A 17,725-nucleotide genomic window follows, 5' to 3' on the forward strand; every position below is an offset into this window, starting at 1 on the left:
GTTTCAGGTTGAGAGGCTAAGCGCTCTGTTGAGCGACCCACCAATACACGCTGGGGGCATCGTTAACAGGTCTGCGCCCTCGCAAAGAACGTTTTTCTAACCATGAATTTAGATGCTCTGAACTGGAATGTTGTTGCCTCGCCTGAGATGTTATTTCAGACTAAGCTAGTGGTTCTCAACAGGAATGATTTTGCCCCTCAGGACATTTGGTAATGCCTGTAAACATTTTCGCTCCTGACATCTAGTGGGTAGTAGCTAGTCATGGCGCTAAACATCCTACAACGCACAGGACAGCCCCCTACAACAATAAGTTATCCTGCCCAAAATGTCATAGTGCAGCGTCTGAGAAGCCCTGGACTAGACTGTTGTGATATGTCATCTGGACCACGCGGAAGTAAGGACCAGGTCACACATTGCAGAGGAAGTTCTTCTCAAAGGAATTGGGTGCTCTCACTGTCAATCATTCTGGGGCAGGAAAAAAAACCAGAGGCCTGGCCTCAGGGAGGAGGAAACACAATCAGGAGGACTCCAGGCCAGGAGAACACAGCTCGTGCCTCCAACATGATGGTGGGGGACCCCTGGGAAAAGGGATGCTTGTTGCCCTCATGGAGTACTGACGACAGAGATACTGTTCTGGACTTTTCTTTTAGGCTCTAATTGCCGTGTGTCATCCCAGGACCTCAATCAAATTTTATTAAACAACAAGGCCTAATGCGTTGTGGATATTTTTTCAAACCCATTATTTAATGAGCACCCACTATGTGCGGGGCGTCCTTCTGTATCAGAAGTCGGCTAGCATTTTCTGCAAAGGCCAGATAGGAAATATTTTAGGGAATATTTTAGGCAGATAGGGAATATTTGCCATTCATATACTCTCTGTGCTACTGCTACCGCCTAACTCTGCTCTTGTAAGGCAAACACAGCCAGAGAGAATGCAAACGGATGAGGACAGCTGTGCTCCAAGAAAACTTTATTTACAAAAACAGGTGGTGGACTGGCTTTGGCCAATGGGCCATAGTTTGTCAACCCCAATTCTATACGCTTAACATGTACTAATTAATTTAATTTAAACGGCATATGGAGTATGTTCTCATTTAGTAGATGAGGTGACTGAGACACAGAGGTTGAGTGATGTGGCCAAAGTCACAGTATGGCTGTGACAGCAAGGCTGGGCTCTGACCTTGGCACCTCAGGTTCTCCACCACAGCGGGCTTTGGAGGGTCCAGAGCCTGGCCAGTGACAGCTGTGAACAGCTGAGGTGATGCGAGGTGACCGCAGGTCAGCCCTGGGTGATGGTCCAGAGCTAGAGGGGAGAGGCAGCAATGGAGGGATTTGTGACCTTGTAAACATTCCCTGGGGAGTCCAGAAATAACGAAAAGAGGGCATCTGATAAAACACACGAACTTTCTTAGAGACTGTTTTCCAACCTTTTCAAGCAAGTTTCCCCTTTCACCTCACTGGAAAACAAATCTAGGTTACCCTGTGTGTCTCCTTTTACTTCTAATGAGAAATGCATGGTGATGCGGCATTTTGTTTCAGACTGGTTTTGCTTTTGAAATCCTACTATCCCAGATCAAGTGCCACCTTCTCCCTAGTGTCTTCCTGACTCCCAGAGCCAAAAACAAATAGAGGAACAAACCATTCTTTCCTCCACGTAAGAAATGTCTCCCGAGCCCCTTCCTGGAAGAGGCTCCGTGCATCTGCCCAAGCTGCCCCTATGGGAAGGGCGTCATTCTCCACTCGCTGTGCATTGTCTCCTCCTTCTAGATAATTCTCCTTGAGGCTAGAAATGTCTCCTTGCTCATCCCTGTACCCCTCAGAGGTCCTGGAACATTGCCCTGCTTGCAGCAGGCTCATACTCAAAAACCACCGTCGAGAGAAAAAAAGCCTTCTGCGATAATTTGACAAGTGAGCCTTAGCTGGAAAGCAAGCACTTGGTTATTAACTCAAGAGGTAACTGCTTCATTAGGCAGTTCCACGAAAGGAGAGCATTACATTCCCGCAGTTCTCAATCTTTTTCCCAGGGCGTAACAAGTTTTCTGACCAGACATCTTCATACACTCAGTCTTACTTGCACACCTTGCACACTCAGTTTTACTCAGTGATGGGACACTCGCTACTTCATCCTTGCTGGTAGAAAAGTTTCATCATTACACTAAAAGGTTTGTCAGGAGGTGGGGAGACGCTGGGGAACTGCCAAAAGGAAGCACAGAGGAGTCACTTCAAGATTTCACCTAAGCTCTGCTCCAAGCAGTGAGATATGAACACATACCCATGACTCAGGAAGCAGCTGAGAGGCTTACTCCAAGCTCACGGTGTAGGAGATGGAGGTGTGAGTGTGGAGGGGTACAGACACCTTTAAGAATGTAGATACATTTGAATACGGATGTGGGCGCACTCATGCGTGCGTGCGTGCGTGTGTGTGCGTGTGTGTAAAACCTTTCTGGATAACCAGAAGGACTGAGCACAGAGGCAGGTATTCCTCTTCATCCGGTCTTTGCAGCCCGGCCTCGGCTTGCAGTGCGCTGCATTCACATGACACTTGCTCGCTACCGGCTACTTCCTGCCTCCAGAGTGCAGCCCACTCTGATCTGCTTCTGCACATCTGTCTGTCCCCTACTGCCTGTTCTCCTGCCCAACACTGATCTTTCAAATTCCAATCACCACAGGCTTGTAGCTGTCTACCCTATTCCTAAGAATCCAAAAAGGGTATTGACTCAGGATTGTCCCTAGAGGAACCCTGACATCTCCCCAGCCATGTAACGACAGTAACAATGACTGGATTCTATTGATTTTTTCCCCTATCAACCACACTGGTCTTAGATGCACATTTCCCAGGGTTGTGTCACAAGGAACCGTATCAAATGTTTATGTCAGCAGGTATTAAGGCCACGTGTTTTCTTTAACCACTAAGCCTGATGTGGGGAAGAAATCAGCAAGTTAATGTGGCATAATTTGTTTCTGGCAAATCTATATTATTTGCTTTCTTTAAAAAAAAAAATTGCTGCATTTTCCTCAATGACTTTTACACAACCTGGTGATATGTAGTGTAGGGGGGGCATGTAGTGACTGCCGTAAAACAGGCATTCTCCAAATAACCAGGAAAGCGCATGGCATGGGAGTCAGGAGACACAGTTCTTGTCCTAACTTGGCCCCTCATGCCCTCTTTGGGCAACTTGACAGTCTGTGTCCCTTGCCTCATTTAAAGTGGGGGTGCGGTTTGGCTACATCAGCACTCCCCATCTGGGGTCCCACCTAGGCAATAATGGCAGTCTGATTGCCGATGTGAATACTTCGTGAAGCCCAACAGACAGGCATTCGTCCTCCACCAGGCTGCACTGGGCAATTAGTTAGGTGGTACATTTCCGACTGAATTAAACAAATCAGGACCTCCATTGCCCCTCCCTTCGTTCAGTTCCTTGACCCCCCTCTCCCACATTCCTCTGGTCTCCCTCCAGTGCTTCACCCTCAATTCACTCTCCACCCTTCAGCCAGGACATCAATACAAAGATGCTTATCTGATCATCTCAAATTTCTACATAGAATGCTCCAACAGTTCCCTGCTGCATAAAAGAATGAGGTCCCAATTCTTCAGCTGCCTCATGAGCGCCTCACATTCTGGCTCTGGCCTGTCTCCCCAGCCTCTTCCCTCCTCATTGAAGTCCTTGGTAGTCCCTAGAATGTATCAGCTTAGGTGATCATTGCACAATTTGTCCCTTTGCCTGGTCAGCTCTTATGTATCCTCCTGGAATCAGCTTGGACATCACCTCTGCCAGGAAGCCCTTTTTAGCTCTTTCCCAAAACACTAGGTAAGATCTCTCTCTTCCATGCTTCATCTCTCTGTATTGTAAGGGCCTGATTCACTGTCTCCTTCCAGATTCACAGGCCCATAATAGTAGGGACCGTGCCTTATTCATCATTTCCTTAGCATCTAGCCCAACGCTTGGCACCCAGTATTTACTCAGTAAATATTTGTGGAATGAATGTCAACCCATTATCTTGGGATAATTGAAGATTTTGACTTTCATATCTGTCTTTGATTAATAAATGGGAAAAATTAACTATTTCATTAACATATTAATTTGTTAAAACAAATCTTTTAAACAATGGAGGGGGCAGACTACAAGAGCAATTAGAATGTAGGGTTCTACTTCTAGATAAAAATTCCTGAAATCTATGTTATAACATTTTGGCTCAGGATCAGGGAAAATACCTATAAACTAAAAAGGTGATATCAAGGGAGACTCTTTAGATTTGCAAGTCAGAGGAGAATAGACAGTTACTCAAGTTTTAGCCACCAATTTGCCTATGGGCTTCCTGGTGGCCAAAGCCAAAAGGCAGAACAGTGCTTTGCATGGCTGCCTCAGACTTGCTATAAAACGTCTTTGTTCCACAACCTTCAGAGCCACCTCTTCTGCTTTCTCCACTTCTCATGCAATTCCCAGAGGATTGGGCACCAAGGAGGAACCACCCTATGAAAGTACCAGGCACCATTTGCCAATGTCACTGTCTGTTGCTGCATGTAAATCTCATTCTTTTCATAACCAAGGAGCATTTCCTGGGCCACCTGTCCCAGAAGGTCAGGGCAGCATGAACCGTTTGCCCTGAACTTGCAAGCATCCTTACGCAATCTGGACGCGTCTCAGCCAGTTCACCCAGAAGTCACACAGCTGATCTTGTCACAAGTTAAAGACTGCAAAATCATTCACAAAGTTAAGATGAGTTCAGTGTGTCATTTTATTTAGAGTTACAACAGTTTTGAGTCAACATTTACAGACACAAGGAGGTGGAAACCAGTCTTTATTCCTTCCTGGTAGGCATAAATCAAATGCTTGTCAGGTAATTGGAAACTGACCCCACGGGCTCCTCTCTCTCCCTGCTGGGGAAGGACTGCCAAGGGCTCTAACCAGCTCCTGGAGGGCTACATGCCCTGCCCTCACCTAAAGGCCTGAGGCTCCACACTAGCAAGAAGCAGAAGGGGCAAGTTTGAGCACAAGCAGAAGCCTGGCAGGGCCCCTGGCAGGACCCACTCCTAGCTCTCCAAGCCAGATCTCATTCTACAATTCCAAAGCTTGAGTCTTCTTCAGGTCGCTGAGGGTCCCTGCACCGGCCTGGGCTCATGTATCTCAGAGCCCCAGTTTTCTTTCCAGGTTTAGGCCTACGTCAAGGCTCAGCCCAGAGGCTCAGGTGCACTTAGTGGGGCCCAGCACCCATGGGCGGGGTAGAGAGGCAAGGGATGTGGGCTCCTCTCCCATGACTTCAACTGCATGGCACGGAGGTGGCCGTGGCTATGGAACTAGATATGTGGCCCCTGCAGGCCAGGAAAGCACCACGGGGATTAGATCTGACTTCACCCTGGTCTGAAGGACAAGGATAGACAGAGCATTTTGGCCTGTGAGGCCCTTGGGAGGCTTGGAGCCCTTGTGTTTCTGTTCAGTCCCTTTCTCAAGGAGGAAATGCCTTTTGTTTGTTCAGGCTATAAAAGGAGTACCTCTTTGCTGTTAAAAACTCAGGCAATTCAGACAAACGTGGAGACGCGTTTGTTTGGTAGTGTGGAGTTTACAAGGGACTCTCTCATATACTAGTTAACGTGATTCTACCATAACTCTGTGAAGGGAAAGAAAATGACGCTTCGCTTTGCTGAGTGCTTGCTATGAACCAGGCACGGTGAGCTCCTTCCATATACAGCAAGTCCTCACTTCACATTATCAATAGGTTCTGCGACTTTAAGCAAAATGGTGTACAATGAATCCAATTGCACCGTAGGCTAATTGATATAAATAAGAGATGAGTTGCTATGGCATCTTACTCAACGTGTGTCTTATCGAATCCTGCAGTATCATCTTGTTTAATCCTTACCACAGCTCTGTGAGGCAGAGCAGTGGTTCTCAAACTTGAGGGAGCACCCATCGGAATCACCTGGAGGGCATGTTGAACTCGATTGCGCTGGGCCCAGTGCCAGGGTTTTTGATTCATAGGTAGACGTGGGATGGGGGAGAATTTGCCTTTTTAACAAAGTCATACGGTGCTTGTATTGCTGTTAAAAAACAGGTGAAGCTTTGGCTTTTTCCTCCCAGGTTCCCTTCCATGTGTTTCCTTTCTGTTCTGAGTGTTTGGGAAGGGAATCCTGCGGCCCAGGTCATGCTGCTGCTGCTGACCCGGGAACCACACTTTGAGAAACACTGGGGTAGATGCTGTCACTCCCATTTTGTAGTTGAGAAAACCGACGTTCAGAGAGATTGCATTACTTCCCTAAGGTCATTCAGCCAGAAAGTAGCCTAGCAGATATTCCCATGGAGGTCTGCCTGGTTTGGGGCTCCATACACTCTCCATTTCTTCCTCCTGGTTTTCTGTCTCACCTTGCCACCCATGACGCTACACCTGGCTTTAGGAACTACTGTTAGCTTCCCTATTGTTTTACCTAGCTGGTAAGGCCGTCTGTGAACACTCACATGCAGGCATTTGGGCAGCTACAGGCCAAGATTCTCCAGGACACAGAAACCTCAATGCTGCAACTCGGGAAAGATGAGAAACAGTTACCAGTGGGTGGATCATACCACATCTAGTCAGACCCAGCTGTCACAACTTCAGTTATGAGTAACTGGAACTGTAGCTCAGAGTTAATAAATGGTAGTGGATTGGATTTTGAGTCTGGAGGGAAATCCCCAGGGATTTCCTGGTATGAAAAACATGTTTTGGCCTTTGTGTCTTTCTCATTCATCCTCAGGAGGGCAGCTAGAGAAGGAAACAAGTCACTGGGGGCGGGGGGGTTTCACTTGGCTAAGCCTCTCTACCTTTGGTCCTTAATTCAGTCAGCCTCTGAATTGCACATGCTCCCTAACTGCTGTTTTAAGTTCTCCCTTTCACTCTAAGTTAGTCTGCTTTGCAGACTGCCTTTGAGTGTGAAGACGTATGGTGCCTTTATCACTACTAAAGAATAGAACGCAGAGTTTTTCCTCCTAGCCTCCTTCCATGTGTTCCGTATCTAGTTCTTAGAGTTTGGGAATGGTTTGAGAAGGATGTTCCGAGCCCCCAGGAAAGGTTGTTTATAGCAACTTAATATTCCATCAGATTTAGAACAGAAGGTGGGTGGAGGCGGGAGCATGGAGAACCAATGAGGTTTGCCTGATGGAAGAGCCCTTCCTAATTCCCAAAGGCAATTCATTAAAACAGGGAATCTATAGACTGGGAGAAAGGAGAGCAGCAGCATTCCTCAGTCACACGGAGTCTTGCCGGAGCTGAGGGCTGTCTAGCCACTGTGAAGAAGGTGGGCAAGAAGGCCTATGAGCAGTTGTAGCCTGCTGCCTGGAGCCCCTAAGCCAAGCCACCATCATCCCAGAGTTCCCTGCAGTAGGATGGAAGGGCTAGTCTGGTGGCTTCCTCGCTGGGCCCCGCAAGGGGAAAGGTGGGACTCACCCTCCAGGAGGCGGGCTTGGCTTCCATGTTCCCTTTCCATCCCATGTTCTTTGAAAGTTTGTCTTATTCCTCCCAAATCTCTAGCACACACTGGTCTTTGTCGATTTCTGACTAACTCACATCTGAGGAGCACCAAAGCAATGTCTGGTTATCCTCAGGCGGGAGCACAGTGTCCATTCTCTGCTCATGTGACGTGTACTTGAGTCGTCAATTCCAATACAGTCATTCTTTTTGGTTGCTCTATTGTTTTGAATACACTAAGGGCTTTTTTTGTTTTTTTGGTTCTTCTTGAGGAAGGGCTAAAAAACCTATCAGGGTAAGGATGACTCTCCCAGCCAGCTGGAATTTTTTAATGCTTTTATTGAATATAATATGAATACAGAAAAGTGTCTTACTATAAGTAAACAGCATGATGAATTTTCACAAATTGAACCCAGCACCCACATCCATACGACCATCAACCTTCCTCATACCTCCTTCTAATCACCTCCAGCCCCTGAGGACACTATCCTGACTTCTGACAGCATAGGTTCACTGTAGCAGCTGGAATTTATCCTCAGCTCACATGACAACCTGACTTGCAGCTGCCCCCCAGATCAGAGTTGGTGAAGCTGCCAGGCTCAAAAGAATTAATTAAGGACTGATTTCCAGTGGGGAGGTCCCACTCAGCAATTCTCAACCCAGCACATATCCAGCTGCTGATTCAGCTACCCGGGGGGAGTGCAGAGGTGCTGGGTTGGCCTCATCTTGGCTGCTAGATGGTCCTCCTGTCCCCGGGGGCGGGGGTGACATCTGGGAGGTCAGTCTGGTGACTCAGTGTGGAGGGAGATGGGGATAGAGTTCTCTTTCCATGTGCTTCTAGAAGTCTTGCCATGTGTTCCAGGCAGTGGGAGGTCCCTGGATCAGGATGACTCAGCAGCATCTACGTGCAAAGTAGCTGAGGTCTGCGCCCTGGAAAAACCACATGGCGCTTGGTTGAACTTGCCCCATTCAGTGCAGCCCTCACTGTTTGGAAACCATCTTCCCCCAGCACCTATGCCAAGTCCTCTGTTTACCTGTGCAACTCTAAGCCCAGGTGGCAGCTGCTAGCCTGAACCTGTTTGCCTCCTCGGCTGTCCTCCATCTGCCTTCCTTCACGGGCCCCCACTGCGGGTTGACACCATATCACATGTGCTCATTTCACTAATGAAAAGCCAGATTTGCTGTTGTGCTCCCTCCCACCCCCACATGCATCATTAGACTCTGACCTCTGCTTCCTCAGCAAAGAGCTGCTCAGATTGTGCAGGACAGTGAGACAGAGGGCTGGCCAGAGCTAGTGGTCAGGAAGAAATGCTTCTGGACTGGTGGGTCTGGCTGCTCAGAGAAGCCCTCCCGTGTGGAAGGCCATGTCACAACTAAGGGGCAGTAAGATTTTCCTCCCATACCTTCTTGACGCGATGTTTCTCTGTTGTCTGTAATCATCTCACTCTGCCCTGGGGGCTGTCACACCCAGGCAGCGAGCCCTGGAGAGACTCGAGCTGCGTTTCCACTATACGAGGGAAGCCAGCAGAAGAGGTGGGGCAAGTGTCCCCTGACTCAGGCTAGAAGGGTCTTGGGAACCATTTGGTTAGCAGTTCTCTAACAAAGTACGCATAAGAATCACTTGGGAAGTACATGAAATAGACAATTTTTCAGGTTCCCTCCCTCCTTCAGGTCCAGGCTAAGGCCCAGAAATCTGCATATTTGGAAAGCGTTCCAGGTGGTTCTGTTGTAGGTGACCCCAAGCTATAGTTTGAGGGACACTAATCTAGACAACCCCTTCCCCAGGTTACAGATGGGGAGAGAGTGAAACCCAGAGGGCTCAAATGGCTTACTCAAGATCATATGCAATAAGGCCCAGAACCTGAGTCCTGCCCTCTTCCCACGCCTGCCCTGCTCCTGTCACTTCCCATACATTGAACGTGCCCAAGGAGCCCTGAGGCCCTGACTGTGTCTAGTCTTCCTTTGTCAGGCCTTGTCCCCTGCCCTTCCTTCCTTCTTACTGCCATCACTGTAAACTGCATGTTTGGACACAACGGGATTTCTACAAAAGCCAAACACTCTACAAAAGCATCACTCCAATCCCATCACCATATTACTCTTCCTAAAACACAGATTACTCCCTGCCCTACCCCACCATGTACAGGACAAAGTGGGAAGGGCCTGGCGGGCCCCTCCATGCCCGCTGTTTGACCCAACCTATCTTTTTTATCTCAGAGTCTATTGTTTCCCTATAACTCCTTCTCTACGTGATTTCCTTCCAATACCACCTTGTTCTTTCTTGCCTTCACTTATGTGATGCTTTCATCATCTTGGCCAACAGCACTTCCTCCTTGCGACATTCAATCTTCCCCATCCTCCAAGGTCCAGGTGAAAGCCTTCCTTCTCCAGGAAGCCTGCTTTGACCATCCAGCCCTAGCACTCTTACCTTCCTCTGACCCATCAGAGCACTGAACCATTTACTATCTGTTATTACCTATTCTGTTACGAATTGTGACCTTTAAAAGTAATTCCCAGCTACAGACCACAGCTTACTCCTCTAATTACCCACCCACTTAGCAACGTGCCTTGCACATAATACAGAAGGGTGTTAGTAATGATGGAGCCATACAATGCTGGAGCCAAAGAGACCTAGCTATAGGTAGCTGGTTGATTAGATCAATGATTTTTCTATGCTGCTAACATCCAAAGGCTAACTTTTGCAAATCTGAGCCAGGTCTTTCTCGGGATTCTGCTTCTACTGTCGTCATCAACTTCCCCGCGTGTCACCGTCCCTCCTGTGCCAGTGAGGCCAGTTCTACCCTGCTGCTCACTGGAACAGTCTATCATGCACATCCTTTGCAAATCTATCCCTAACAAGACATTACAGTATCCACGGGGGATACATTCCAAGACCCGAGTAGATACCTGAAACCGCAGAGAGAGAATACCAAAACCTATACACAGTATGCTTTTTCCAATACATACATACCTATGAGAAAGTTTAATTTATAAATGAGGCACAGTAAGATATTCACAGCAAAAATAATAAAATAGAACAATTAAAATATACTCTATTAAAAGTTATGTGAATGTCGTCTCCCCTCCCCCTTCTCTGATAACCAAGGCAGCTATAAAGTGACTAATGGGCGGGTAGCATAGGCAGTGAGCATGTGCTAGACAAAGGGATGATTCACGTCCTGGGCAAGACAGAGTGGAATGGCTCAAGATTTCATCATGCTACTCAGAATGGTGCACAATTTAAAACCGATGAATTGTTTATTCCTGAATTTTCCATTTCATATCCTCAAATTGTGGTTGACCTTGGGTAACGGAAAGAGAAACCACAGATAAGGAGGGACTACTGCGTTAACATTCCTGCTCATGCCCATGGACCCAGGTGCTTGCCCTCCCGTTCTCCCTTCAGCTGATGACCAAATTTCCAATTCATTGCAACACACCAGCTAAGGCGATTTCAAGCTGCTTGTTGCAGGCCTGCCAGAAGTGGCTAATATCGTTCTTGACCCAATCCCACAGAAACCCTGTTGCACATTTGACGTACCTCTCTCCCCATTTAAGACAAGCATCTGTCTTTCGTTAAGAACGGACCTTCACTGCTTTGTCCACTGCTTGCTTACGAACAAGGCAAGAAGAAGTTAATTCTAGATACACTGACAGCTTAAGTTCTGGGGCATGAGCCAAACTTTCAGAAAGGAGCCCTTTATTCTTCGTTTATTGTAGGATAAATGTCCTATGGAGGGAAAAGTCTCTCTCCTGCTCAGGGCCATTACCATGTGGAAGTACCCTGGGCATCTTCACCTGGGAGATTTGGTAGCAATCCTAACAGGAATCCAGAAGAACTATGAGTCAGAGTGCAAGTGCACAGAGCAGATACGTGTGCCTGGGGAAAGTGCTGCATGCAAGCTATGTGGAAAGTCTTCAGAGAGGCTTTTGTGCCCTGTTTTAACAATGCCAGACTGCTCTTTTCAACCTCCCAAAATAATCTTCACAGGTCACGACATTTCTGGCTTTCTCATTAAACACAGCTATCTCCTCAAACACACAAACAAAAAATTAAGATCTCTACTTACCAAAATAGGTCCACTCGGATCCTGCAAAGAACAAAACAAAGCAAGTAAGTACAACGGAGCTTGAACAAGTCAGAGGAAACACTACCGATTTCATTTTGAAATGGATGAGATTGAAAAGGAGGTGGATGCCCAGAGCTTAAAATTGTTCCAGAGTCGATGTCAGAACAACTGCTTCTCAGAGCGACGGTGCTCCTGAGGAAGGCCCAAGGCGGCGAGTTCATGCAGTTTATGGATTAGGGAAGAGGCTTGAGTAGAAGCCTCCCCACACACAGACACTTCTTAGAGAAGCCAAATGTTGTTATCTGAATAGGTAATGAATTCACAAGGCTCCAAACCCAAAAGGTATACAGTGAAAGCGTTTCCTTCCACTGGGTCTCCCTGCTTCACTTAGAGACAGTCAGTGCCACCAGCAGACGGAGCCCTTCACAGGTATGACCGCACACATGTGTAGTTGTGTTCTTTCCCCTCTTTTTCTCACACAAATGTTGGCACACTAGAAACATCGTTTCACATCTTGCTTTTCCCCACTTGACAACGTACTGGAGAACAGTTCACATCAGTACACAAAGAGGTGAAAAATAATCTCAAAAGGAAAGTTTTTCATTGGGGAAGCTGCCTCCCTCACCTGAGTTAGAATTCCAGGGGTGGCAGGAATGTGTACGAGCAGTTCTGCCAGGAGTATAACGAGAGTCACCTACGACTTCGTACTCCACACCCTTCACGCATAAAAGTCCTTCATTCCTACATCAAAACATATTTTTCAGAAGTCATTGCAGAGCTGTGTTCTCATTACCCTGCCTGACATCACCCTCTTCACCTCCAGAAGGAAACTGAGACCCTGAATTTAGACTCAGGGTATCTCAGGGGACACGTCACAGTGAGGGGACTGTTCAAATCCTAAGTCCCTTTCTCCTAGCTTCTCCCAATGCTCTGGTTCTCGGCCCCCGGTGTGTAGCTGGAAACAGAAGGCTTTCACATCCCCTTTCTCTCTTGGGAATTGATTTACAGTAAAACTTAACTGACCAGCAATCTCACAACTGGGCGTTTCCTACTCAAGCCAATGGTAGTTTTTTAAAAGCTAAAAGAGGACTTTTTTTTTTTTTTAAGCTGGTCTAATTTCATTTTTTTGTTGTTATTTCATTTCTTGGACTCAGTGCTTTTAATGAATTTTTGTTTTTAATTTTCAAAATTAATTGGTCATTTCATCAAATTACCCTTGTACATGATTTAAGAGTCAGGTGGTTATACAGGGTGTCAGTCCCCTGACACCCCTGTCATTTGCCTGCTCCCTAAGGCACCCACTTTGAATACTCTTTAAAAAAATTACCATGTTTCCCGGAAAATAAGACCTAGCCGGACAATCAGCTCTAAAGCGTCTTTTGGAGCTGATTGATATAAGATTGATATAAGACCCGGTCTTATTTTCAGGGGAAACACGGTATTTTGGTAGTAGCTCCATATCTCTATAACATGTGCCTCTATTGCTCTTTAATGACTTGTTTGGGTTTAAGCATTTATTGACATCCCATTCCTAAACTCCCACTAACTTGGGGAATCTTTGAGTCTCCTTCTCAATCTTCAGAGTAGTGGGTGTGGAGGGAGTCCAGACTGCTTGGTGTATCTGATGAGTACTGTGGACCTTTTCCTCGTCAAAATGCCCGTATACTTAGACACATAAAAGTTCACGCACAATTAATTTCAGGAGGTCCACAGACCCCTGAAACCTGTTATGTATCCCACAGAAGTTAACAGTCCCAAGATTAACCTCCCCTGAATTAGCAACTCGATGAAGACGGTTAGAACCTTGGGGAAACCAAACTTGTATGTGACCCCCAAGTTTACAGTAGCCCTTTCACTGAAATAATCGTGAAAAGGCACAAAGAAAGCATTGCCTTGGAATTAAGCTCCAGAAGACATCAAATCTCTTCTGTGAACATTTTCCCTCAGCTTTTTGTTTGAAGGGCTCACTAGTAAAATACAAATATGGGTCTCAGACAGAGAAGCCAGGTTATTGTCAGTTAGCCAGGCAGAGAGTACTTGGAGGCCCAGGATGGAAAGTTTCACAAGTAGCATGGGAGTTCATCCTCACTGCTCCCCTGGAGAGTCCACTTGGATGGGTCCAACAGCAACACAGCTGCTGCCCTGAGCAGTTGAGCTTGGCTAGTAGTTTTAATTGTACTTTCCCCCAAATCAAATCATAGCCCTAACATCCTACATCTGCTCTGCTCCCCAAGACTTGCTAAGCTGAGGTTTTTCCTATCATTGCAGTGCTCATTCTTAGATGAGGCATCAGCATAATACTCTGGAAAGCTCCAGGACCAAGGTTGCAGAGTGGACATCCAGGGCTGTAGAGACTTGGGTGGTGACACAGGACGGGACTTATTCTTGAAAAGCAGCAACATCCAGAGCAAACTTTCCTGCCCTCCTCTCTCTTCCTTCCCCTTTCCTCCTTCCCCTTTCCTCCTCCCTCCCTTTCTCTCCTTCTTTGTCCCCCTCTCTCCTCCCTATGCTCCAAGTTAGGGTGGGGAAAGCTTGCAGTAAAAAATCCACTTTTGCCCCACACTGAAGAGCCAGCCTGCCTACCCCTCGATTCCACCTGCTTGATCCTCAAGATTTGGTGCTTTGGGTATAAATGGCAGTGTCTGCAGAGGCTCAAGAGCTGCAGGCTGGGGAAAAGAAGCAATGTAAAATGAAGGGGAGGGTAATCGGAGTCAGGAAGTTCATTAGCGAAGGTCAGGGCCCAGCCTGGTTCATCATCAGCTTGGAATTGACCTCAGGAAGACTTTGTAAAGGAAGCATGCATGTGGGTGCTCCCCAAGTCTAGCTTTAGAGGCAGGGATCTTAACAGGACTGAACTGGCCACACAGGGTCCCCAGGAGCTATACCTTGCCGGCTTCCTGAGGGAGCAGACCCTTCAGGAGGGCAACTGTTATCTTCCCAAGGAGATCAGACTTGGGAGTCTCAGGTGGGTGCCTGTTAGAACCTGCAGGCCCAGTGTGTACTGGGAGGGACAATGCCGGGGTGCTCGCTGAGGACATGGTATTTACAAAGATCCAGGTCAAGGGTTGGGGGCCCTGTCTGCTTCCTGTCCCGGACTGCCCAGCTCTCCACACCAGGGTTAGGCAGAGCAGGCTCTGCAGAATTCATTAAAATGTTCCCCACAGGAACTAAGAATTACAAGGTTTTCTCCAGAAAACACTTGACTTCACCTTATTTTGCTCCCTCCCTCCCTGACCCCAGACATTTTTTTCCTGACATTCACCAATGCACTGCTGGAAGTTTAAAGACTCCAGGCAGAGGGCAGACCACACTTTGACCCCTTCACTCAGTTTAACCCCTTTTTATCCCCTATCTCGGGTTAATACTGACACTCTACACCTCAGTGGGTTTTCTTTTGACCTTATCCCCAAGGTAGTTTAAAAGCCAAGAACCTCATGAGGAATAACAAAATAAAAACTGTGTTCTTAGAATCTAGGGGTAGGCAGGCTGGCTACTCAGTATGGGGCGAAAGTGGATTTTTTTTTTTTTTAACTGCAAGTTTCTCTCATCCTAACTTGGAGAATAGGGAGGAAAGAGGGAGGCAAAGAAGGAGAGAAAGGGAGGGAGGAGGAAGGGCAAGGAGGAAAGGGGAAGGAAGAGAGGAAGAAATGGCATGGAGGGCAGGGGAGGAGGGGGAGAGAAATTGGGCAGGGGAAGAAGGAGAAGGGGGTAGTAGCTGCCCCCAGAGAGTGGGGAGTAACAGGCTTTCTGGAGAGACAATGAATGGCTGTTTCTCTCTTTTGTCTTGGAGCAGCTTGGAACTAAAAGGGAGATTTCTAGTGAAATTTCAGGTCTCAGTGCAGCTTTCTCTAGAGAGGAATACATGTCAAAGTTTGCAGTTTTATAAATTAATTCCCACCTTTATGTAACTCCTTTCCCCCACCTACCTTCTATTTCTTTCGGAGGGAGATAATATCAAGCATGTCATGCCAGCCAGTGGATTGGAATTAAATTCCGAGTCATGCCACAGCTGCTGACAGCCCAGCTTCCCTGCTTCCCCTTGCCCTGTGCCACTGGCACACTGATTTCTGAGCTTTCACGTTGCTGAGCAGGACCAATTTCCCACCACCACTGCCTAGCCAAGGAGTATAGATTTTCAGCCATTATGGTCACTTTGGACCCTTTTATAAATGTCTCAACCTAACCTGGATCCAGGAATTATAGCGCCTACAAATGTCTCTACAGCTCAGGGCTAACTCTGTCAAGGGTGGGAGCCACCATTAGTTACCCAGAAAGTTTCCACAAAAGTCACCATTGATTCTCCCAGGAAGCACTCACCCAGCTTTTGAAGAGGCAGGCAAAAGCCTGGTATCGCCCTCTTGTTACCAAGGATTGATTAACCTGAACTTGGCTTCTTACTGCAACTTGCTGAGTCTACAGTTCAGGACCCCCCCCCCTCCTGCCACCTCACCCTGCACCCTCAGCCTCCAGCCCTTCAGGGTGTAAAGGCCCTAATTACACTCAGAAATAAGGTGTGTATGCTCATTTGGGTGCATACACACGTATGTTCAGGATAGTAGAGCCCTTCTGGATAAACACAATGGTTAAGGATAGGATGCATCAGCCCTTGGACTTGCAGGTAAAACTTAATGCTAAAGAGCACGTCCTGCAAAGAAAAGTACCCACCACGGTCGGAGGATTCTGCACTGGGGCGACCACAAACTCTTCCTGGTAGTGACACGGCTCCGAAAGCCACAGTTACTTCTCAACTATCTACAAGAGGGTCGAGGCACAATATTGTACATCCTGGTTCTGCTTTTCCTCCCCAGTTAGCAAGTTCCCAAGCAACCTCTAGAACTGGGGGTGCTGGGAGAATACGCAAACATTGTAACACAGGGAGAGCGTGCTCTGCAACCACAGCAGGTCATGCATTCCGAAGGAAAACGGAGCACCCCTTATAAAACTGTGCAGTTTGGTACTATGCAGGTCCTTCCCTGCACCCCTCCCCGCGCCACACACACACACACACACACACACACACACACACACACACACATGATTTCACGTTACCATTCTAACCCCCACTGGAAATCCTTCCATCCAGGTGTGGCTGTTAGGAAAGAGGCAGAAACTTTACCGTTGAGTGGGGCTGAGCTGGAAGGCTGCTCCTTTAAGATGAGGAGCAGAAGGACCGCAGCTGCCTGCAGCCTGCCGTGGGGCATCTTCGGGCGGGCGGCTGGCGCAGGCTGCCCCGGGAGGGCTTCTGCTCCTTTTTGATCTGGTCGCTGCGCTGGGGCCGGCAGGGCGCGCACCGGGACCGCGTGTGCGGAGCCCGGGCACCGTGCGAGCACGCCTGTTCTTTGGGCTCCTGGCTCCCCAGGAGCTGCTTTTATGGAGCGACTCAGCCCCAAACACATGATGTCATCGTGGGGGGTGGGGGGGGAGGACGCCCTGCCACATGAGGTCTGGCTCCCCAGTTCAGAGGTATGCTGTCGCCCGGACTTCAGCCGCGCTCTGTGGGGCAGTGGCCCAGAAACGCGGCTGACCTGGAAAGCCAGTTTTCCCCGGGAGCAGCCCGTGGGTGTGGGTGAGATCCGCCTGCCCTGGCCCCGTGGAAAAGGGTGCGTGCGTCTAGGGACCGGCTTCAGTGGCCACGGCCTTGATCTGTCACGGCCCTTCCTGAGAAGCCCCCTCAGTAAAATGCCATAGGGACAAAGAGCCTTCTTCAGGGCCCAAGTCGTGTGCCTGCCGGGACTGGACACTCCTTAGTGACTGAACAAGATAGCAGAGAGGCTGCATCCAAATTCAGAATGTCTGTGGATTGTACACTGCATCCTGATGAGCTCTCACCTTTGAAATTTAGAATTAATTAAGGAATTAATTAAGGATAGGTCCATAGCACCGTGGGGTACAAGGGAACAGCTTTACTAAGCAATTAGACTTTCCCCTAGTAACAGGTAAGTAGACACGTCTCATACTAGTTCATAATACCCATCCATTCTCTAGGAAAAGGGGGTGGAGCTGGGTGGGTCCCCTTCTGGGGTAGCAGTGGAAGAAAGGGATTTAACATTGTTTATTGAGCACGTGGTATGTGTCGAGCACTGTACGAGGCATTTTGCATCGTGGTCTAGCGCAGTGACTGAGTTCTGTTTCCAGTGCATATTATTGTCACCCGTCATTCATTTCTGCCCACTTTTCTCACGTATCCATATTCATGTAAATATGTGTATCCATGCATCCAG

At 47.9% G+C, this 17,725-nt stretch overlaps 1 protein-coding gene across 3 annotated transcripts in view; it reads right to left on the minus strand.

Moving 5' to 3' along the window:
- Window positions 1-16,996, minus strand: part of CA12 (carbonic anhydrase 12) — a 52,644-nt gene extending 35,648 nt beyond the window's left edge. For 2 of the 3 annotated variants that reach the window (XM_081049487.1, XM_081049485.1), the window contains exons 1-2: window positions 16,621-16,839; window positions 11,505-11,525 (exon numbers count right to left, since the gene is read on the minus strand). In XM_081049487.1, coding sequence (XP_080905613.1) covers window positions 11,505-11,525; window positions 16,621-16,705 — 106 coding nt within the window. In that variant the 5' untranslated portion in view covers window positions 16,706-16,839. Of the gene's footprint in view, window positions 1-11,504; window positions 11,526-16,620 lie in introns of all 3 variants that reach the window. The other variant, XM_081049486.1, reaches the window with a different exon arrangement.
- Window positions 16,997-17,725: the final 729 nt, after the last annotated feature.

The sequence above is a fragment of the Rhinolophus hipposideros genome, assembly GCF_964194185.1.
Source record: "Rhinolophus hipposideros genome assembly, chromosome: 5".
In the NCBI taxonomy this organism is placed as follows: domain Eukaryota; kingdom Metazoa; phylum Chordata; class Mammalia; order Chiroptera; family Rhinolophidae; genus Rhinolophus; species Rhinolophus hipposideros.